This window comes from Apodemus sylvaticus, chromosome 6 (assembly GCF_947179515.1).
Source record: "Apodemus sylvaticus chromosome 6, mApoSyl1.1, whole genome shotgun sequence".
In the NCBI taxonomy this organism is placed as follows: domain Eukaryota; kingdom Metazoa; phylum Chordata; class Mammalia; order Rodentia; family Muridae; genus Apodemus; species Apodemus sylvaticus.
This window is the reverse complement of record NC_067477.1, coordinates 120,174,648-120,199,272: the sequence shown is the minus strand read 5'-3', so window position 1 is coordinate 120,199,272 and position 24,625 is coordinate 120,174,648. Positions and strand designations below refer to the sequence as shown.

Sequence of the window (24,625 nt, the reverse complement as noted above, 5' to 3'; positions counted from 1 at the left end):
GGAGGCTGAGGAAAGATCACATGTTCAGGGCAACATTGGACTACATTCTGAGTTCAAGGCCAGCCAGAGTAACTTAGTGTGACTGTCTCAGACTGTCTACAGAGTTCTAAGCAAACCAGAGTGACATAGTGAGACCCTGTTTCACTTTTAAAAAGTGAAATACAAAAACCAAAAAAAAAAAAAAAATCTAAGAAACAAATCATATTTATAGAAATCATATTTCTGAGAAAATTCATGATCATCTCTAAACTGAAATTTCTTTTCTAGTTTGTTGAGACAGGGTTTCAATATGTAATCGTGGCTGGCAAATAACTTGATAAGTACGTAGTCCAAGCTGGCCTTGAATTCAGATCTCTATCTGCCTCTGCCTTCCAAGTGCTGAGATAGAAGGGGGTTTAATCACCAGACATGCCCTAGTATCTTCAACTGTTCTATATCGATATCAACTTGTTTTTTCATATTGAGCAGTTAAATCTGGTCCCTAGAAAGTAAATAAAGTTAGGGCTGGAGAGATGGCTCAACGGGTAAGAGTGCTGACTGCTCTTCCAGAGGTCCTGAGTTCAAATTCCAGCAACCACATGGGGGCTCACAATTATCTGTAGTGGGATCTGGCATCCTCTTCTGGTCTGTCTGAAGACAGCTACAGTGTACTCATACATAAAATAAGTAAATCTTTTTAAAAAAAAATAAAGTAAAAGGAAAATCCAAAAACAAGTTACATGGAGTTGAACTAAGGAGGGGTGGGTGATCCCATACAGCAGAAAAGTCTTAGTTTTTTTTTTTTTTAAAGCAATCGCTTGCTCAAAACAGTACAAGGCAAGTCTGTAGAAACTGTTGGGGAGACTAAATTAAATGCCTGAAGTTTCAAGTGTTCATAAATACAGTTTTCTGAATATTGTGACAAAACACTACGAACTGTGGACACAGGGATCTGGGCAAGAAATCAAATTCAATTTAAAAAAAAAAAAAAAGGCACGGCTCCTTTGAAGGAAGTTCTCCTTAGCCTGCCAAAAGTAACCTCAGTAGGGAAAAAGGTTTTCCTATTAACAGCAGAGCAACGCAGCCCCACTTTGTTCTCACTCTTAGGTCCCTCACTCTTTTGAGTAACTGCGGAGCGGAGCATTTCAGGAAGAAATCCTTACACAGATCGGCGGGTTCACTTGTGAACCAGATACCCGGAGAGCCAGCCCTCAGCCGGGGTGGTGAGGCCCAGCGTAGAGCCGGCGCCCCGCACCCTCCCTAGTCACCGGAGGCCTCCGGGAAGGCCAGGGAGCACAGGGGCGGAGTCCCCGCTCTGCCACCCCCGCCCCGGAGCCCTGACAACCTCGGCCTCACCTTCCGCGTCCGCCGAAGAGACAAAGGTGAAGTCCCCGTTGGCAGGCGCGTAGGCCGGGGGCGGGCCCGGAGGCTGCATCCCGCCGGCCTCGGAGCCCGCGGAGGTGCTGAGGAGCGGCTGGGCCCGGGCCTCGGGGACGACCTGCTAAGGGGCGGCCTGCAAGCCGGGAGGCGCGGGCTAGGGCGAGGACGGAGACGCAAGAACCAGGCCACCCTGCAGCTCCTGACCAGGTCGCACCAGAGTCTAGCTGGTGGCGAGCACCCAAGCACCACGACGGCCCGACCCTGACAGGACCATAACAGTGACAGCGCCGCCTGGATTGGCTGTTTGTAATCTGCTCCACTATTGGCTCCTGAGAGAAGGTTATGATTGGCTGTTTCCTGGTTGATTCCGGAAACCACCCGAGCACCGGAAGTGACCTCGAAATCTCTGTTCAGCCCTCACCAGCTATTTGTTTAAATAATTCATTCTTCCTTTTTCGTTTTTTTCCTTTTCAGTTTTATAAACATATCCTCTTCGTGGTTGTTTAACAGAATTTGAGATGTTAGTCGTTTGATGGCTCACGCTTGTATTTCCGGGACTCGTAGAGGCTGAGGCAAGAGAATTATTGCGACATCGAGGCCAGCATGGTCTAGAAACCGAGGCCCCGCCTCAAAGCAAAACAACAACAACAAAAACCAAAAACCAAAACACAAACACCCAAAAACTACTTAAATTTCGATTCGAGACTTCAACCCCCATTTCCGACCACAACATTCTACCACCTTTACTCATTAATTGAATAAAATGTTGACGAAATTACTTCTCGTTCCAAAGCCTAGTCTACTTATTTGCAAAATAAAGAGGCTGGAGAATGGTCTTTGTAAAGATGTAAATTTCCACCTACAGATTAAGTGTACTCTGGCCGAATTCTTTCACAAAGAAGGCAACAGCCCCGAAAGGGTAAGTGTACAGGCAAAGGGTAAGTGCCTTTGCTTTTCGCCCGGTGCTGATTTCATCTGTCCCCTAATAAACTACTCAAAGGTTGTACATTCACCTACCTTTTGATTTTTAAAGACTATGCGTGTGTGCTTGAATGTAGTGTGTGTGCAGATGCCTGCAGCAGCCACAAGAAGGCTTCAGATCTCCCAGAACTGCAGTTCCAGCAGACACCCAATTCAGGTACTGGAACCCAAACTCAAGTCTCTACAAGAGCAGCAAGAGCTGATAACCTCTAAGCCATCTTCCTAGTCACTCATCTATGTTTATAATTATGTATATATGTGTATGTTGGTAAAGCGAGAACCACCAACATTACTGAACTTGGTGCTCCCCAAGCCCAGCTTCTGTAGCAGTGCCAGTGGCCATGTCATCACCAGCAGCCAAATTCAACTTATTTCCACTGTTCCTACAGGTAGAGTAGTCTCCCTGTGCACATGCGCTATATCATTTATATGTGCCAAGCTTTCACAGCTTGCCACTTAGTATCCCCACTCAGAGGCAGCCTTTTGTATAACTACCTTCCAATAAATCTCTCCAGTGAGGTCTTTTGCATGGTGTTATTTTGTGTATCCCTTGGCCCTCCAATCACTGCAAAAACCCTTAGAGTATATGCGTTTTTGAGTGCAGGTTCCTTTGGAGGCCAGAAGAGAATGTTTAAAGCCCTGCAAATGGAATCAAAAGCAGCTGTGAGCACATGGGTATTGGGAACAGAATTCAGGGCCTCCACAAGAGCAGTATGGGCTCTTAATAGCTGAGCCATCTCTCCAGCTATTTTATATACCTGTTTTATATGCTCAAATAAATGTAGTTTAGTATTCAAACTACATAAAAGTGGTTTCCAATTTGGAGTGCTCTGAGGATATATTGTGAAACAGACATGAATGATACACAATGGATCCATAATGAAACAAATGAAAGGCATATGCTTTAATATCCTAAAAGGAATTTAGGGAATTTTTTTTACAGGAGGGAATAGGTTGGTACACAATGGATGAATGGAAATGTAAGAGAAATATGTAAGGGTGTATGTGTTGTGATTTACTGGACTTGGGAAACCAGAAGACATGGAGTTTTTATGAAAAAAAATTGATTTCAAGAAAAATCACATAAATATGTAGAAAAGTAAGTATGAGGGACCAAACATGTGGAGAACACCTTTATTCCCAGTACCTGAGGATTCAAGGCCACCCTGGTCTCCATGGAGGGCTCATGCCAGCTAGAGACAGTGAAACCCTTTTGAAGGAGAGAGAGAGGTTCATGAGGAGATGTAGCTATTCCAAAGTGTTTAAGTTATTTTTTCCAAGGCAAGGCATATAACTAGGTATTCGTTTTTTGAACTATTATTTAAACTATACATATTGGGAAAGACGAAGAATTTCGTAGATTTGCATTATAATGTTTTTAAACAGGATCTCATCATGTAATTCTGGTTGGCTTGGAATTCTTTATAGAGCCAGGCTTGCCTGGAACTCACATAGATTTACCTGCTTCTGTTTCCCAAATATATATACACACACAATTCTTGTGCTAGGTTTAGAAGTCAAGAAATGAGAAAGAAGTAAATATGAGAGACATTAAGGTTAGAAATCCAACAAAATTAGTGATAAACTGCAAGATACTAAGAGCAAGGAGCTGGAATGCATTCATGTTCTTTCTTCTTCCTTCCTTCCTTCCTTCCTTCCTTCCTTCCTTCCTTCCTTCCTTCCTTCCTTCCTTCCTCTCCCTCTCTCTCTCTCTCTTTCTTCCTTTCTCTCTTTCCTCCCTCCCCAAGGATTTCTCTGTGTAGTCCTGGATGTCCTGGAATTCATTCTGTAGACCAGGTTGGCCTCTGAGTTTAACCTGATTCTGCTGCCCGCGTGCTGGGATTAAAGGTGTACACCACTGCTCAGTGAGTAATTTTTGTTAAGACATGGTATAATGAAGCCCATGCTGGTCTCCAACTCCATATATACCCAAATTTGATCTTGAACTTCTGATCTTTCTATTTGTGCCTTTCCAGTGGTGGCATTACAGGCAAGTGCCATCACATCTGGTTTATGCAGTGCTGGGGACCAAACTCTGTGTTTAGTAAACACTACCCAAGCACTGTACCAACTGAGTACACCGAGTACACCCTCATCCCATTTCTTGTTTCTTTCTTTGGTGTTAGAAAATGCTACTGAGTGTGGAAATTAGGGCAAGAGAGGTAGCTTGGCAGTTAGGAGCACTGGCTGCTTTTCCAGGAGATCCAAGTTTGGTTCTCGGCACTCAGTTCAGGCAGCTCACAACCACCTGGGACTTCAGCTCCAGGGGGTCAGATGCTCCTATCCTTTTCAGGACCCATGAACACATATGATGCTTCCTTTAAATATGTGTACTTTGGGGCTTCTGTTGCTGCAATGAAACACCATGAACAAAAGCAACTTGGGGAGGAAAGGGTTTATTTCAGTTATACCTCCCGGAGGTATTTTCAGGAGGTAACTGAGGTCTCCCCCTTTCAAGTGACTTTAACATCAAGTTGATATAAACCTGTCTAGCATAGGTCGGACAGTGTTGACACATACCTTTAATACCATTATTAGGGAGGCAGAGGCAGGCAGATCTCTGTGAGTTCAAGGACAGCCTGCTCTCTCTCTCTCTCTCTCTCTCTCTCTCTCTCTCTCTCCACACACACACACACACACACACAGAGAGAGAGAGAGAGAGAGAGTGTGTGTGTTCCAAGACAACATGGAAAAACCCTGTCTTTTCTTAAAAAACAAAACAAAAACAAAAACAAAAAAACAAAAACTTCCTGGGCATTGGTGGCACATGCCTTTAATCCCAACACTTGGGAGGCAGAGGCAGGCAGATCTCTGAGTTTGAGGCCAGCCTGGTCTACAGAGTGAGTTCCAGGACAGCCACCGTTACATAGAGAAACCCTGACTCAAACAACCAAAAACCAAAAAAAAAAAACAAAACAAAAAAAAAACAAAAAAAAACCTTAAATATATTAACAAACAAATAGAAAACTGTATCCAGCATAGAGTGAAAATAGAAGAAGTAATGAATTTCAGAGATTCTAAAGTGTTGACCACAATAAGTTTGTGGACTGCTGTCGATATGCATATAATCATGGCATATAATAGATGAAATAATAGGCTAGAGTCTGTAATTGGGCAGTGAAAAAGGAAGGTGGGGCTAAGAGTTTCAAGAGAGAGGACAGGATTGGGTGATTAGCTCAGTGGTAGAGCACTTGCCTAGCAACCATAAGGCCCTGGGTTCAGATCTCAGCTGGGGGGGGGGGCAAAGAGCAGAGGGAACAAGGGGCAGAGAGGAGGACAGAAATAACTGGAGGAAGAGGATATCATAAAAGAGCAATAGAGTAATGTACGGCAATTTGTTCAGTCGAGGAGTGCAGCTTGTGTTTGTATCAATCTAGGTGGGCAGGTTTTATCAATATCAGTTGGCTCTGAGTTCAATGTGTGGGCATTTTGTGAGTTGAGAATTTACTGTCATAAATCTGACTGATAATTTACAAGCCTCTGGAGTTTTGACTTCACTGGGTTACAGGAATTTATGACAGTTAGCCACAGGGTGCGGATGGCTGGGAAGATACAAATGGTTTGGAGGCAGGCGAACCTCAGGGAAACAGGGAAGACCATGGCTTGCAGCTCCCAATGGGGCAGAGGAGACGGTATTACTGGAGCGTAGCTGGCATTATCATAGATTGATTTTTAATTATTACACACAACATAAGTTTAGGAATGTACAGATTGAACTACACCATTATGCGTTAGCTCATAAACACCCAGCACTTTGGGTAGAATTCTCAATTAGAGATGTGGTATGATATCAACAGAAAATGGTTGGTCATTACTGTGATGTAGAATTCAGAGCATACTTCTGCTCAGGCCACACTTTCAGCGGCCATTCCCTCTCACAGACACCGACCTTACCCCACTGAGAGTGCTGCCAGTGAGTTTCTAGCTCATAGAGCTCTAGGGGCCTGGATTTCTCATCAGGGAAGTGAGTTTACATCACAGGAGGTATTTGTGGGTGAATTAAAAAAGAAAAAAGGAAAAGGAAAGAAACGAGCAGGACTAGCATGACTACTCCTAGATATGGTCGAAAAGAAGGTTAAGATAGATGTGTGGGAGAGCCATGGCCAGGGGCAGACACACCCAGGAGAGTCCAGAGTGGTCCTGACCCCGAACCATATGGGAAGAGATAGAGGAGAAGGGAGAGAGGAGAACCAAATACAGTGGCAGGAGGCCGGAAGTACAAAAGAAGCCAAAGAGCCTCAGAGAGAGGCAGAGTGGGAGAGAGATAGGCAGAGGGGCAGAGAAACACACACACACACACACACACACACACACAGAGAGAGAGAGAGAGGGAGAGGGAGGGGGAGAGGAAGAGGGAGAGGGAAAGGGAGAGAGAGAGGGGGGTTCAGGGAGCAAGAAGGGGACAGAGAGAATAGGAAACCAAAATATCTGGGCTGTACTAGGGAAAAGCCTTTGGGAGAAGGGCAGCCTAGTTCTTGGGCCAGTAAGTTCAGAGAAGGGATGGGCTGTGCCAGCCATAGCCTGGAACAACTAGGGGCCAAGGTATGCTGGGAGAACCTGGAGGCCAGGTCCTCTTTAATACATTAGTCATCTCAGCTGCTTGTCCAGGGTTTGAAACTTAACAGTGGGCACATATCCCACTCTACAAACCCTGCCTCCTTTGGGAATCAGAGAGCCTGGTTTCAGAATCAGGCTAGGAACTGCATTCCCATTTCAGAGAGCTATAGGAAGGAACCACATCTCTGCCATGTGGGCCTGAGTCCTCTCTTTAGAGCCCCTGCCATGCATGCTGTCTCTGGCACTGGGGCCTGAGCTCTCCTCAGAGCCTCTATCACACTGTCTGTCTGTCTGTGTCTGTCTGTCTGTCTGTCCATGGTGCTCAGAGTCCATGATGAAAGGTTTCAGATGTAGATTTCAAGAGGGACACTAAGAATGACTATTGGAGGTAAGGAGTTTATCAGAAGAGTTACTAATGCCACAGACAGACAATTACATGTTTGAGTATGGTGAGGTCTCCCAGGAGGAGTAAGCTGAGAGAGGGGTACAAATGTGAAAGACAGTCAAATGTGGTGACACACGCCTTTAGTCCCTTAGTCCCAGCACTGGGAGGGAGGCAGAAGCCTGTGGATCTTTTTTTGTTTGTTTGTTTTTCGTCTTTTTTATTTTTTTTGGATTTCTTTTTTTTTTTTTTTTGAGACATGGTTTCTCTGTATATCCCTGGCTGTCCTGGAACACACTTGAACTCAGAAATCCACCTGCCTCTGCCTCCCAGAGTGCTGGGATTACAGGCGTGCAACACCACCGCCCGGCTGAAAGTTTCCTTATAATTGCAGGATAACCAGTAACTGTCACCTAAGCCTTAACATTTTACCTAGGCCTTAACATTCTATCTAGGTCTTAATATTTACCAAGGCCTTAACAACTATCTGTCTAACAACCTCCAGGAATTCCTCCCATTTCTACCTCCCTGGCTCTGGAATTATAGACATGCCACATCAAACTCAGTTTTTTGTTTGTTTGTTTGTTTGTTTGTTTTTTTGAGACAGGGTTTCTCTATGTAGCCCTGGTTGTCCTGGAACTCACTCTGTAGATCAGGCTGGCCTCGAACTCAGAAATCCACCTGTCTCTGCCTCCCAGAGTGCTGGGATTATAGGCGTGCACCACCGCCTATAATTATTATTTTTTTAATTTAATTTTACTATTTACTTATCACTTTACATCCTGCTCACTGCCCCTACCCAGTCACTTCCTACCATAATCCTTCCCTCCTGTTCCCCTCCCCTTCTCCTCAGTAGGTGGGGACCTCCCCTGGGTTTCTACCCACCCAGGCATATCAAGTCTCTGGGAGGCAAGGCACTTCTTCTTCCTCTGGGGCCAGACAAAGTAGCCCAGCTAGAAGAACATATACCATGCACAGGCAACAGCTTTTGGGATAACTTCCGTTCCAGTGCTCAGGACCCACATGAAGGCCAAGCTGCCCATCTACTACATATGTGCGGGGAGGCCTAGGTCCAACCCAAGTATATTCTTTGGTTGGTGGTTCAGAATCTGAGAATCCCGAGGGTCCAGGTTAGTTGACTCTGTTGGTCTTCCTGTGCAATTCCTATCCCCCTCAGGGCCTGAAATCCTTCCTTGTATTCTTCTACCAGAATCTCCAAGTCCCAGTCACTGTTTGGCAGTGGGTGTCTGTATCTGTCTGAGTCAGCTGATCAGTTGAGCCTCTCAGAGGAAAACAAGCTCTGACTGCAAGCGTAACAGAATATCATTAATAATGTCAGGGATTGGTGTTTGGGATGGGTCTCAGTTAGGTGGGTTATTGGTTGGCCATTCCCTCAGTCTCTGCTCCTTCCCCTGTGCCTGAATTTATTGTAGATAGCATAAATTTTGGGTTGAAAGTTTTGTGGGTGGGTTGGTGTTTGTTTCTATCCCTCCTTTGAAGTTCCTGCTTGGCTATAGGAGGTGGTCTTGTCAGGTTCCATATCCCTTGGGATTCTCAGAGTCTGAACCACCAACCAAAGATCCCATACCCACCAGCCAGGACTATACAGAGAAACCCTGTCTCAAAAAAACAAAACAAAACAAAACAAAACAAACATCCCATACCCACTTGTGAGTACATACCATGCATGTCCTTTTGGGACTAGGTTACCTCACTCAGGATGATATTATCAAGTTCCATCCATTTGCCTGCAAAATTGATGACGTCTTTGTTTTTAATAGCTGAATATTATTCCATTCTTTCTTCAGTTGAGGAGCATCTAGGTTGTCTGGATATTATAAATAAAACTGCTATGAACATAGTTGAGCAAGTGTCCTTTGGGATAGGAGAACATTGTTTGGATATATGCCCAAAAGTGGTACAGCTAGGTCTTGAGGTAGAACTATTCCTAGTTTTCTGAGAAACTGCCAAATTGATTTCCAAAGTGGTTGTACAAGTTTTCACTCCCATCAGCAATGAAGAAGTGTTCCCCTTGCTCCATGCCCTTGCCAGCACGTGTGAACAATAGATGTAAGTATCACCAACAGAACACAGAAGCTGGAAGATAGAATCTCAGTCATTAAAGATACAATAGAAGAAATTGATACATCAATCAAAGAAAATGTTAAATCTAAAAAAATCCTGACACAAAATATCCAGGAAATCTGGGATACCAGAAAAAGACCCAACCTAAGAGTAATAGGAATAGAAGAAGGTGAAGAGTCCCAGCTCCAAGGCCCAGAAAATATTCTCAACAAAATCATAGAAGAAAACTTTCCCAATCTAAAGAAAGAGATGCCTATAAACATACAAGAAGCTTATAGAACACCAATTAGACTGGATCAGAAAAGACCCACCACATAACAATCAAAACACAAAATCTACAGAAGAAAGAATATTAAAAGCAGCAAAGGGAAAAGATCAGGTAACATACAAAGGTAGACCTATCAGAATTATACCTGACTTCTCAATAGAGACTCTATAAGCTAGAAGAGTAACCTCTAAAAAAAACCACAGGTGCCAAGCTAGACTACTATACCTAGCTAAACTCTCAATCACTACAGATGGAGAAAGCATGATATTTCAAGACAAATTCAAGTAGTATTTTTTTTTAAAGGCAGAATATATGTATCACTGGCCAGCCTGTAAGTTGTTATTTAGACTAAGCTGGCCTGAGATCACAGGCCTTTGCCTCCTAAAGGCTGGTATTCAAGTTGTGTGCTGTAGTGTGTAGTTTCTACTACCCCAGTTTAAGCTCCGGGCTGACTGCTCTACTAGCCACAGACCTGGTTCCCTTGGATCCATGGATGAAACACACACACACACACACACACACACACACACACACACACACACTAGCTTATTTTTAATATGGGTTTTAGCTCAATGGCCAGCACTTCTAAGCCTCCTGCGGCAAGCGTGTCCTTGTCTTCACTCCCAGCTCAATACCACTAAATCTGCCCTTAGCTTAGTTGCCTGGTTATCTTCTCCTCGATCACCTCCCTAAATCTCCCCTCAGATTAGTTACATTTTTAATGTCCTGCCTGTTACCCCAGGCCCAGTAAGGGAAGTGACCAATGGACTGACCAATGGACACTCCACCGAGATCTCACATGGCTGGTGGAGTGGTCCACCTTGAGCTTAAAGCTTCATAGTAGAAGCTACACACTACCGTAGAAAGTGAGAATCCACTATCAATTTAGGAATTCTTGGATGCCATATACGTGCAAGTTATATAAGTCTAGGAGGAAGGGAGAATTGGTTTCTCAGCAAGCTGAGCTGAGTCATGTGCCTCCAGTGTGTGGAAACTAAAACAAAGGAACATAGCCCCTTCCTGGGAGAGCCTCAGCTTAGAGAGGCTGGGAACTCCTGCTGTGCAGACACACAGGTTCCCTGAATGCTAGGAGGAAGCAGTGAGAAAAAAAAAAACAATAAAGTTGCCTGTCTTCAGCCAGCAAAATATCAAAGGATAGATTTTTCAATTGTGAATTAACTGTTTTTAATAGTAGGTAGTATAATAGTTAATTGTTTACATTTCTTAAATATATAGATATTAAGCCCCACAGAAGCGAGAAATTAGGGAAGAGAGATTGTCTTAGTCAAGTTTTGTATCCATCCACAAAACATGATCAAGAAGCGAGTTGGGGAGCAAAGGGTTTATTCAGTTTATACTTCCCTGTTGCTGCTCATCACCAAGGGAACTCAGGACTGGAACTGACATACAGCAGGAAATTGGAGGCAGGAGCTGATGCAGAGGCCATGGAGGGATGTTACTTACTGGATTGCTTCCCATGGCTTGCTCAGCTTGCTCTCTTGTAGAATCCAGTACCAGCCCAGGGATGGCACCACAATGGGCCCTCCCCCCTGATCACTAATTGAGAAAATGACCATAGCTGGATTTCATGGAGGTACTTCCCCAACTGAAGTTCCTTTCTCTGTGATAACTCCAGCCTGTGTCAGGTTGACACACAAAACCAGCCAGTACAATTGACCCCTATTCAACTTGACACACAAACACATCACTATTAAGCCTCAACCCTTACTTTCTTATTCATCCCCAAGATCTAAATAACTTTAAAAGTCTCACAGTCTTTATATATTAAAAGTTTAATCCCACCGGGTGGTGGTGGCACACGCCTTTAATCCCAGCACTGGGGAGGCAGAGGCAGGCAGATTTCTGGGTTCGAGGCCAGCCTGGTCTACAGAATAAGTTCCGGGACAGCTACACAGAGAAACCCTGTCTCGAAAAAACAAAAACAAAAACAAAAAAAAGTTCAATCCCTTTAAAACATCCAATATCTTTTAAAATTCAAAGTCTTCTAAAAATTCAAAGTCTCTTAACTGTGGACTCCTCTAAAATACTTTCTTCCTTCAAGAGGGAAAAATATCAGGACACAGTCACAATCAAAAGCAAAAATCAAACACCAACAGTCCAATGTCTGGGATCCAACTCACGATTTTCTGGGCTCCTCCAAGGGCTTGGATCACTTCTCCCGTTCTGCCCTTTGTAGCACACAGCTTGTCTGCTGGGCTCCAGCTGCCTGTACTCCACTGCTGCTGCTGTTCTTGGTGTTCATCTCATGGTACTGGCATCTCCAAAACACTGCTGTCTTCCGCCTCTCATAGACTCTCTTTATGGTGCGAAGCCTCAACTCATTCAAATGACCCCTTCAATTCTGGGCCATCAATTGTAATTGAGGCTACACCTTCACCAATTGCCTTCCATGGCCTCTCACAGTGCTGAGCCTCAGCTGCTCTTCATGACCCCTTCATGCCTTCAAAGCCAGTACCACCTAGGTGACTCTTACACAGTACCAAGTCCAGTCACAGCACAAGGTACAACCTTGGATATCCCTGGAACACAGCCTCTGTGCTTTCAGAAAACACTTCCCAGAAGATTTCACCTCAGTGATGCAGCTCTCTCTCTCTCTCTCTCTCTCTCTCTCTCTCTCTCTCTCTCTCTCTCTCTCTCTCTCTTTCTCTCCCTCTCCCTCTCTCTCTCTCTCTCTCTCTTGGTTTTTCAAGACAGGGTTTCTCTATGTAGCCCTGGCTGTCCTGGAACTCATTTGGTAGACCAGGCTGGCCTTGAACTCAGAAATCTGCCTGCCTCTGCCTCCCAAGTGCTTGGATTACAGGTGTGGGCCACCACTGCTCACCCCACATAGCTCTTAACACCAAATGAATCTCTAGCCCAAAGTTCCAAAGTCCTTCCACAGCCCTCCCCAAAACATGGTCAGGTTGTCACAGGAATACCCCACTATGCTGGTACCAATTTGTCTTAGTCAGGGTTTCTATTCCTGCACAAGCGTCATGAACAAGAAGCAAGCTGGGGTGGAAAGGGTTTATTCAGCTTACACTTCCACACTGTTGTTCATCACCAAAGCAAATCAGGACTGGAACTCAATCAAGCAGGTCAGAATGCAGAAGCCGTGGAGGGATGTTTCTTACTGGCTTGCTTCCCCTGGCTTGCTCAGCCTGCTTTCTTATAGAACCCAGGTCTACCAGCCCAGGGATGGCACTACCCACAAGGGGCCCTCCCCCTATGATCACTAATTGAAAAAATGCCCACAGCTGGATCTCATGGAGGCACTTCCCCAACTGAAGCTCCTTTCTCTGTGATAACTGCTGTGTCAGGTTGACAAACAAAACCATCCAGTATACGTAGCATTGTTGAGCCCAGCTTGTGGGAATGCTGCCATAGGGAGAAACTCACCAAAGAACTTCTCTTGAAGTTCCTGTGACTTCTTGCTGCTTCTGCAGCCTTGCCTCAGGCTGGTTGGTGAACCTTGAACTTTCTTCAGGATTGAACTATAGCTCCTGGTCCATATGTGGTGTCTGCCTGCTGAGAGGACTGGACTGCAGCTGCTGGTTAGTATCCGGTGTTTGCTATGGGACTGAACTGCTGACAAAGAAGTGTGAGCTCAACCACAAAGAACTATTGATAAATAGGCACAAGTCCCCCATCTCCTAATGACTTTTCTCTTCCACTCCCTCTGGTGGGTGGTCAGAAAGAGTTGAGGTTGAACGTTTATTAAAATGGGCTGCAAAAAATGTATACCTACAGTGATGAGGTCTATTAGAAGCAAGCCCGTAAGAAGAGCTTCCTGAAGATAAAGCTGTAAAAACTGATCAAGAAAACGAAGGATAGTATTCAGCCATAGCACCAAGTGCAAAAGGAATACACATGCACCCTTACCAATAAATGTAAAAGAACAAATAGAAAGTGCTGAGAGGGGTGGCAAATCTCTCTTCCTCAAGAATTTCAAGTAGTATATGTTTTATTATTCTTCCAGGAGATGGGGCTTAATCATGCTAACCCCAGATTTCCAATAGGAGTTAGATTTATAGGACTCTTCTGGAAGCAAAGTTATGAACAAAGGAAAATAGTAACATCAGGAAGAGGCATGCAGCATTCACACTCTGCAAATGGCTTGACACTAGTGTTACAAGTTGATAGCGTTGTCCCTCTTGATGTGCTGGAATTAGAAGGATGGGCCACAGCTGTGTAGTCTCCATTCCTACCCCTCCCCAAACATAGACTCTCAGTCTAAACATAAAGAGAACATCACAGAGCCTCAAATGTAGGGATTTCTTTTCTCTATTGGTGCAGTGATAGGACTCTTGGTTAGAACTCAGAGGGCTCTGGGTTCGGTCTCCAGCAACATGGTGCTCTAGGATGGATCCTGACACTGGTGGGAGAATATGAGATGCAAATGAAGGTAGGAATTAATGTACCAATGTTTGCATTTTCTTGAGATAGGGTTTATGGAGCTCAAGCTGGCTTTGAATTTGCAATGAAGCCAAGGATGCCCTTTGATTCTGGATCCTCCACCGCCCATTTTAATCTCATGGTCTTGACAAGTGTACTGAAGTCATATAAGATGTGAAGAGTGGGGCTGGAGAGACGGCTCAATGGTTAGAGCACAGGCTGCTCTTGCGAAGGGCTTGTGCTGAGTTCCAGCACCCACACAGCCTCTCACAACTGTCCCTAACTCCAGTTTTGGGGGATCTGATGCTGTCTTCTCAATCTCTTTGGAATACATGTGGTACACAAACATACATGCAGGGAAATTATACATAAAATACATTTTTTAAAAAAACTGTTAATGATAGATGAGAAAAGGTAAGAGGGATTTACTGAACAATTATTGCAGCTTCTGTGGTAACTCAAAAAAAAATAGTATAGATAAACTTGGCAGTAAGAGAGTATATCGTAGGATAAGATGTTCCTCTAAGGCCACTACTCGATTTGATGCATATTAGGTCGACAGGAACTAGGGAATATGGAGACCTGTGGACTTAGAAAACTGAGCACCTCATAGCAAATGAGCATTCCCACTCCAATTGTTCTAACTCTCTCTGATTCTGCTTGCCTCTGCTTTCTAACCTGAAGGTTGAAATATGTGGCACGGGACCTAATCTAAGCTTAGGATAGTGGCCAGCTCCAGAGAAGATGTGAATCGGAACAGGCCATTTTGAAAGACATTGAAATTTTGCTTCATCACTTCTTCCATAATGGCACTTTGTCAAGCTGTACCTCGGAAGATTCATAGATGGATTCTTCCTTGAGATTTGGGATATAAGGGATCTGAGAGCTAGGGGTGGCTCCAGGGAAGGCCAGTGGCTGAAATATACAATGACTGGCCTTACCTTGAAGTACCTATTATGATGTCATTATGGTGACATTCTGGAGACAGAGACTCTTTAGTTTTTAGTTTAGTTTAGTTTAGTTAAGTTGTGCTTAAGTAATGGATCCAAGTTGGGGGATGGATATCCCACTGCTGGGCCATTTCAGGCTTAGTTTATTTAGTTTCCTGGTTGGTGGTGTCTGTGTGTTATTTTCTAGGTATAGGAGCCAGACAAAGGCGGCAGCCAAGAAAAAGGTATGTGATAGCCACTCTCTCTCAAAACCCACTTCTCTCTGTGCTGAACCCCTATAGGTTTTTAGAAATGCTGAGCCTCTGAGCCATCTGAGGGAATGAGCAGAGGGTAGGGGGGAGTTGACGCAATGCCCATAGATGTCTTTACCTTAATTCAGTTCAAGAAGCTTTAGGCCGGGCATGGTGGTCCACACCTTTGATGTCAGTACTTTGGAGGCAGAGGCAGGAGGAACTCTCTGAGTTCAAAGTCATCCTAGTCCACATAGTGAGTTCCAGGAGAGCAAGGACTACTCTCTCAAAAAGCCAAGAAAAGAAGAGCAAGAGGGAAGAACAGAAAGAAGAGGAAGAGGAGGTAGAACAAGGAATAGGAAAGAAGGAAAAAGGAAGAAGAGGAGAAGAAGGAGGGAGAGGTCAAGAGGAGGAGGTGGTAATAGTAGTAGTAACTTTAGGATCATATTATCAAAAAGGAAGACCGTACAAGATATTAGAGAAGTGCTGCCTGGGAACTTGAGCTGAGGGGAGACAGTCAGACTGACATACATAGAACTTTTGGGGGAAAGAATGTGATAAGAGTTGAGACATGGATATTGTCCATCAGATGGTAGGCAGAAGGCCGATGGAGTCCATTTTGTAAAGAAAGATTTATACTCATAGGACAAGACAATGAAGGTTTTGGGACATTAATTACAAGTGACAACTTTGTGGGTGGGTGGGAATTTTTATTTTCAACAGAAGAGGAATTGTTTGCAGACATGGTGCACATGATGAATGTTAGTAGGTCATGCTTCCTGTCTGAGTTTCCTCTCCTCTGACACACACACATGAAAAGAAACTGAGGCCAAGAAATTGGCTCTCACAGCTCTTCTGAAATTCATAGACAAACTCAGGTAAAAGTTAGTGTTATTGTCCTGAGTCCAAAACATGCAGCAAAGGGCAGGCTAGAGAAATGGGTACACCTTTTTTGCTTTATTCCTGTGGAAGAAGTCTTTTCTCTTCAGGAGTTCTGATATCTGCTATTAAAGCCTTCAGCTGATTGGGTGATGCCCACTCGCGGTATGGAAAGCAATATGCTTTAAAGTGTACTGATTCTAAATGTTAGTCATATGTAAGAATTACTGTCAAAGAAATGTTCTAGGCTAATATATGACCAAGCCACTGGGTTCCATAGCCTAGCTAAGTCAACATATTAAACATTACAATTCTTTCTCTTCTCTAAGCTCATTTTTAAAATTGTGTGTTTGGGTGATTGTGTGGAAGAATTGAAATACGGATGCCAGCAGAAGTCAGAGCTAGAATTCCCCTGGAGCTAGAATTCCAGGCTATTGAGAACCATCTGACATGGATGCTAAGAACTGAACCCAGGTCCTCTGCAAGAGCAGTATGTGCTGCTGAACCATCTCCCCATGACCTCCTCCTCCTCTACTCTTTCTCCTCCTCCTCTTCCTCCTTCTCTTCCTCTTCCTCCATTTCCTCCTTCTCTTCCTCTTTCTCCTTCTTAGTTTGTAGAATTTCATAATTTTAGTTCTCAGATTTATGTTTTTACTCTATCTCAAATTTGTTTTTAAATATGATATGAAGTAAGGCCCGACTTCACTCATTAACATGTGGTCTTCCAGTGTCCCCGAACCATTTATTAAAACTTTTTTTTTTTTTTGGCATTGAATGGTCAAAGCATCTGTGTAGAGAACCAGTTGATTTTCAGTGTTAGCTTTCATTGACCCTAAAGGTCTGTTCTTATACCAGTTCCACCATGACTATTTTTGATTACTGTAGCATTGTACACAGTTTTAAAAACAGAAACTGAGTCATTTAACTATGCTTTTTCAAGATAATTTTTTGGCTCCTGGGAAACCTTTGTGATTCCTTTAAATTTTTAGGACAGGGGTCTCATTTCTGCAAAAAAGTCCATTGGGATTTGGATAGGGATTATACAGAATCTCTACAGAATCTATAGTTGCTTTGATAATGTTGCCATGTTAGCATCAAACCCTCCAATCATGAACAAAGAACATCTTATTTACTACTTGCTTTCTACAATGTCTTGCAGATATGCATCTCATGCCATAGCTATCTTCCAATAATCCCACCTACTAACACTATTTGTAGTTAGGATTATAACATATCAAGTTGGGGGATAAATTTGGACCCAAGGCATGTTGAAGGAAGTTGCCTGCTATTTCTGATTTGTTGAGTGTCTTCAAAAACAAAATGAAACAAAACAAAACATGAATAGATTTTTTCCCCTGCACTATTAATATGGCCATGACAGTTCTCTGCTTTGTTATTATGGTACAATGTGTTGATCATTGGGTTATGTTTAAACGATCATGCATTGTTTTAGTTTTACTGTGTATATCTACTGCATATGGTACTGGTTACGGGAGAATATCTTCAGATGCTGTACACTGTACATTGAGCACAACCCCTCCCCAATTGTCCCCACTTTGCTCCTCCAGTCTCCCCATTAGTTTCATTTATTCTTTAAGGTAATTTTGTTTCTACTTTAATGGCGTGTTTACATGTGTAATTTTATACAGCTACATAAAATCTAGGAATTACAAATGAGAATAATCACTTGATGTTGGTCTTTCGAGGTGGCTTATTATGCTTAATATGAGCTCCAGTTGAGTCCCTTTCTCTGAAAACTATGTAACTTTGTTCTTCTTTATGACAGAAAGAATCCATTGTGTATGCACACATATTTACAATCCATTCTTCCACAGTTGTGACTTAGGTTGGTTCTATAATGTACATATGAATAGTGCTGCAGTAAATGCTGGTGTGCAAGTGTCTCTGTCATAGCAAACATCCATCCATTCCTTGAATAAATCCCAAATATTTATAATTATTGTCATACTTTAAGTTCTGGGCAGCCCAAATTAGGTGTCCTGTGACTATGTTTGATAAAAATTTTCATTTGATGTAGTTCCAGTGTCTAAATCTATATAGGCAGTCGTTTTATATTAGCACATTAAAGAATGTTATTCTGTTTTCTTGTGCCCAGTATTTCTAATAATACACCATTTCTTCGCTTTCTGCTCACTTGGATATGATAACTCTTATTTGGGGTAGGCTTTGGAACTCTTTTCCGTTCTTTGAATTTTTGAATATACTTAATTCAGCTATTCTTTTGGGCTTCTGCTGTCATAACACTGACATATCAACGTTTCTCGGTTCTCACAACTTTCTAGTTATTAAGTTAAAGAACAGACTGCTTCAAAGCTGTTTTTAGGGATGAGGAGATATGTCAGATATGCACACACAAACATAAAAATGTATAGTTTTGACATTAATGGAAAATTGAGCACAGAGTACAGAGGTCCCATATATTTCAGTGTTATTAATCTACAAGTAATGTCTTGCTCCATTCTCTATCCCCTTCCTTCTGGAGCTCTCATTACTGTATCTCCTATGTGTCTTTGCTCTATTTTACATCTCCATTCTATAAACCATTCTTCAGATCTTTCATTATATGGAATTTCTAGATTGAATAGAAGAGACTTTTGAGATGTGCCTTCATTTAGTAACCCAGAACTCCAGTAAGCTGGCTTTGAACTCATGATAATCCTTTCGTGTCAGTCTCAAGAGTGGAGCGTTTACAGGCATGCACCACCACACTCTGGCCTTATGGTGGTTTTGAAGAGAAAGAGTTTAACCAAAGTATTCCATTTACATTTAATGATGGAACTATCAATCCAGACACATTGAAATTTATCATCTGCAGGTATTTCAGGACCTCTCATGATGTGAACACAGTACTATCTACAGTCTTCCCAGAGATAAACATGCATGAGGGAGTTTCTAGACTGGACTCACTGAGGTGGGAAAACCCACCCTAACCGTGGGCAGCATACCTCCATGGGCTTTGAGAATTAGAAGTAAGAAATAGAAACTGACGCACACAATCAGCATGCAGTTAACAGTCTCTGGGGGCATCCCTTTAGTTTTTATACTTTTCAGTGTGGAGGCCAGTTTCCTAGCATTTCCCAAGGGCTAGAAGGAAATGGTAAACTTGTCATTTGGAGCTTCTAAGTGAGCATGTCAGGGGATGGCTTAGCTGGATTGAAAATGTTATGGCTTAGTGGTTAAGAGTACTTGCTGCTCTTGCAGAGGACCCAGGTTCAATTCCCAGCATCCACATGGTGGGTACGACCATCTGTACACCTAGTTCCAGGGGATCTAACACCCTCTCCTGGATTCAGAGAGCACCACGCATGCTAGTGGTGTGCACACCTACACGTGAATACTAACACACGGAAAGAAATGTTGTTAACAAATACTCATATATACTTATGGAGCGTAACAGTTTGCTTTAACCATTGTGTAATAATTAAATCAAGCTAGTTAACACATTTTTCACTTCAGATTTTTTCATGTGTATGACAAGAAATTTAAGATCCATTTTTTTAGCAATTATGGTTTTCAATTTTTTAAATTAGTTCATTGTCTAATGTGATAGATTTTTTTCTTTTATATTCTGTCTGTTGTAGTTTTTCACATTTGAATTCTTTAAAATTCACGTTATTTTTTCACATTTGAATTCTTTATTTATTTGGGGTTTTTTTTGTTTGTTTGTTTGTTCTTTTGGCTTTTTCGAGACAGGGTTTCTCTGTGTAGCCCTGGCTGTCCTGGAACTCACTCTGTAGACCAGGTTGGCCTCGAACTCAGAAATCTGCCTGCCTCTGCCTCCCAGAGTGCTGGTATTTGTTTATTTCATACAGGTTTTCTCTGTGTAGCTCTGGCTGTCCTGGAACTCATTTTGTAGACCAGGGTGGCCTTAAACACAGGGTTCCACATGCTTCTGCCTCCCAAGTACTGGGGTTAAAGGCACGCACCATCACTGCTAAATCCTTTTTAGTTAAGGTTTATTTTTATTTTATATGTATGAGCTTTTTGCCTGCATGTGTGCATGCACCACATGATGTCTGGTGCTTCCATGGTTCATAAAAGAGCATCAGGTCCTCTGAAACTGGAGATACAGTTATAAGCCACCATATGGGTGCTGGGAACCAAACCTAGGTCCTCTGCAAAAGCAGCCAGGCTGTGCCTTTAACTGCTGAACCATCTCTCCAGCCCCTTCACACCTGAATTCTTAATACACTGAGAGTCCATCTCTGAATCTTGTATTGAGAAAGCATCTACCTTTTCTTGTTATTATTTGCTGTCATCCCAGTTTCTTTTCTGTTGCTGTGACAGAGCATCCTCACAAAAGTGACTTCATTAGAAGGAAGGGATCATTTCAGCTCACAGTCATTCAGAATTATGGTCCCTCCATCCACCATGGCAGGGGAAGAAGCCACAGCCTAGGGGCTCAGGGTAGCGATTCAGGTGACATCCACAGTAAAGAAGCAGAGAGAAGGAACAAGTTCAAGCTGCTCTTCTCTTTCCCTAGGGACACAGTCTAGGATCCCAGTCATAGCTTGGCGCCACCCAGAGGTGCCTCATGATGGTTATCCAGACACTTCCCTACAGACATGCTCAGAGGCTCATCTCCAGATGATTCGAGATTTTGTCAAGTTGACATTTGTCATCACAGTGGTGGCATTGTTTTCTTGCTGCTATGTGGAGCTCTCCTCAGTTAAACTGTCATATTGTCATATGGAAATGAACTTGGTTCAGTGCGCGTGCGCATGCGTGTCATCAGGCATAGAGAAGTAGAAGACAACCAGCAAGAGTCAGATCTTTCCATCTACCTTGAAGGTCATAGGAGTTAGATGTAGGTTGCCAAGGCTTGGCACCAGGTACCTGTACCCACTGAGCCATTTTGCTGGCTCCCACATAGTATCTTATCTGTTTAGGTGGCTGTTTTCCTTACTAATGCTTGGCTCTAGAGTAAAGGGGGCATATTTATCTTTAGTCTCAGTATGCCACATAATAATCTAGAATTTAATTTTTGAAGACACTGAATAACATGTATGCATGTGTGCATGCATGCACAAATGCCATGGCATGCACATGGAGGGAAGTGAGAGGACTGGTGAAAACTGCTTCTCTCCTTTTACTACAAGAGCTCCAGACAACCCAGGTCTTTGGGCATGGTGTGTAGCACCTTTGCCTACAGAGCCATCTTGGGGCTTCCTTATAATATTTAATAAATCATTCACAATAAATAAATTAATATCTAATGATATGATTACAGAAGACAACTGAGTTGATACCTGATATAAAACATGTCCCACAGGGAAGATGAGATGTATTGTCAATAAAATCTCCAATCTATAACATAAACCTAACTTTCTTGTTTCTTTTTTTTTGTGTGTGTGTGTTTCTCTAGGCTTCAAAGCAACAGATTCTTGAAGATATCAGGAAACTCATAGGTCAGAATTACTCTATCCCTTATTGTTAGCTCAAGCTGCTGTGTTTCTGCTTTAAGACACTGATCGTTGACAGCATATGGAAGAAAGTTGAAAAAGAGGGTGTGACTAGAGTAAAGCCATCTTTCTAACATCTTCACTTGCAAAGTCATGCATACAACAGCCCCATAACTCGTGCATGGTCCCTTTCCCATGTCCCATATATTTTCATGGAAACCCAAAGTCCTGGAAAGAAACTCAATGGGACAGGAGACTGGACAAAGAATAACTACTAAGAGTTTGTTGCCTTTATTCCTCTACTATGTATTCTGGGTAAACATCTTTAAAGGAAGAGATGTATCAGGCTCTCTGTGTCTCCCACTGTTATGTTCCCATTCCCATGCTTCTAGTGGAGGCACTTCTGGTCCATGATGAAGAAAGCAGAGAATATGGACATTTAAAACTTGGTAGCTGCCGGGCAGTGGTGGCGCACGCCTTTAATCCCAGCACTTGGGAGGCAGAGGCAGGCGGATTTCTGAGTTCGAGGCCAGCCTGGTCTACAGAGTGAGTTCCAGGACAGCCAGGGCTATACAGAGAAACCCTGTCTCGAAAAAAAACAAAAAAACAAAACAAAAACAAAAACAAAAAAAAAACTTGGTAGCTGTGCCGTGCCACTAATTAGCTTCATGGCAGGCATGACTCTATCTTTGCCCTCATGATTATTGAATGAAAGGGATTCTTTTACATTGTATCAGTAATTACTATGCTAAGTAGTTTCTTTACTCCTATTACCAGCTTTGGAATTGGAAGAATCCAAGAAGTATGCCACAGCAAGTGATCTGGCATGGTAAGTAGAGTCTGTCTTCAGACTGTCCTAAGATTGTTTCACATCAACTTGATACAAGCTAGCCTCATTTTAGAAGAGGAAGCCTCAACTGCTCCTTCCAGATTGCCCTGTGGGCAAGCCTGTGGTGCATTTCCTTAATTGATGATCAATGATTGTGGGAAAGTCCAGCTCACTGTGGGTGGTGCCACTCCAGGCTGGTGGTCATAGGTGATATAAGTAGTCAGGGTGAGAAAACCATGAAAACAAGGCAGTAAGCAGAGCCTCTGCATCAGCTCCTGCCTCACGGATCCTGCCCTGAGTTCCTACCCTGACTTCCCTCCACAATGGAGTATGACTTGAAAGTTGGTCGGTGAAACTAACCCTTTACCTGCAAGAATTTTCTAGTCATGCAGTTTCATCACAACAGTAGAACCCCTAACTAAGACATAGCCTTAATTGTAAGTGCTAGAAGTATAAAATACCTGATACTTTTACATCATTTACTATGAGAGTAATTGTCTCATTCCTAAATCAATTTTCTATTCTTATTAGTTAACTTACTGATACTTTGATATCACTTCAGTTCCACTGACCTAACCTGCTGTGTTCAGTATTCCAGGACGTCGTTGTCGTCCTAAGGACCAAACCCAGGACTGTATATTATGCTCAATCGATAGAAGCTTTAAAAATATCTTTCAACATCTGGAAAATGCAAGGTCAGAAAACAGAGTTTCTGGGTAGGGGGTAGAGAAATATTTAAAATAAAAGGAAGGAAAAAGAGTAAAGGGGGGATTTGAGTCAGAAAGAACCATTTTTTGAGATTTATTTATATTTTACATGTATGCCTGTTTTGCATGTATGACTATCTGTGCCCCACATGCATGCCTGGTGCCCTCAGATGCAGAATGGGGTATATGATCTCTTTGTACTAGAGATACTGATGTTTGTGAACCACCATGTGGGTGCTGAGAATCAAACTTGCATCTTCTGGAAGAGAAGTCACTGCTCTTAAGAACTGAACGATCTAACCCCCAAAACGGTGAAGTTTTTTTTAATCAAAACTACGTTTATTCATTTTTAACTTTTCTCTTCGTATGTGCATGTGTGCACATGTATGCCACATGTATGTGGAGGTCAGAGGGCAAGCCACAGGTGTCAGTTCTCTTCTAACATGCAGATCCTAAGGACTGAACAAAACTGACGTCATCCAGCTTAACGGCAAGTTTAATGGGAGCTCGTGTGTGTGTGTGTGTGTGTGTGTGTGTTTAAAATTGGATGTCATTTTTTGGAACCATCCATCTTGTTCTTTGAAATAAAGTGTCTCAGTGGGACAGTGAGCCCCAGGTACATGCTTGTCTCCTCTTCTCCAGCACTGGGACACCATGCACTCTGTTATCGTGTGTGATCTGGGGATAGGGCGCAGCTTCTCTACTTGTATGGCATTCACTTCACTGACTCATCTCCCTTGCTCCTGGTGGAGGGATTCTTTACAATAACTGATGCCCAAGGAAGCAACCCCTTTTCCACCCTCTCCTTCCTTAGACCAGAACTATGTTAGACTTGAAATGATCACTTTCTTTCTTTGTCCTAATTTTCTCACTACTGATTCCAAAGACAATGAAAAAAACTATTCTCTCTGCTTTTCAGCTCAGCACTTAAAGACCTGAATTCATCAGAATCAGATTATATGTCTTCTCCCTCCATCTCTGACACTATGTCTCAGGATTTTGACCCACCTTGCTGTTGTTTTAGAAATGGGAAACATTCCAGTAGCTGCAGCATCTCCTCTGAATCCTCCAACAGCAGCTCGATCCTGTCTGACTCTGTAGAGCTGACACCCAGGGTACCATGTTCAGCCACAGACAGCAAAAAGATCACTCCGATGGCATTGCTTCCGGTCATGGATTCAATGGGAATGGTTTCAGATTCACATTCGGAGTTAACAGACTCCGTAGAGCTGACACCCAAGGTACCATGTTCAGCCACAGACGGCAGAAAGATCACTCCGATGGCATTGGCTCGGGTCATGAATTCAATGGGAATTATCCCAGATTCACATTCGGAGGATACAGTCTCTGTAAAGCTGACACCCAAGGTACCATGTTCAGCCACAAACAGGAGAAAGATCACTCAGACGGCATTGCCTCAGGTCATGGATTCAATGGGAATTATCCCAGATTTACATTCAGAGGATACAGACTCTGTAGAGCTGACACCCAAGGTACCATGTTCAGCCACAGACAGGAGAAAGATCACTCCGATGGCATTGCCTCAGGTCATGGAGTCAATGGGAATTATCCCAGATGTA

General features: G+C 43.0%; 1 protein-coding gene across 2 annotated transcripts in view; it reads right to left on the bottom strand.

Annotated features, from left to right (window-relative positions):
• The window catches only part of LOC127687579 (protein YIPF4), a 36,908-nt gene that overhangs the window by 12,182 nt on the left and 101 nt on the right, over nt 1-24,625 (bottom strand). Inside the window, exon 2 of one of the 2 annotated variants that reach the window (XM_052186355.1) lies at nt 24,054-24,160. In XM_052186355.1, the coding sequence (XP_052042315.1) occupies nt 24,054-24,099 (46 nt within the window). In that variant the 5' untranslated portion in view covers nt 24,100-24,160. Of the gene's footprint in view, nt 1-1,335; nt 1,618-24,053; nt 24,161-24,625 lie in introns of those variants that run through there. The other variant, XM_052186354.1, reaches the window with a different exon arrangement.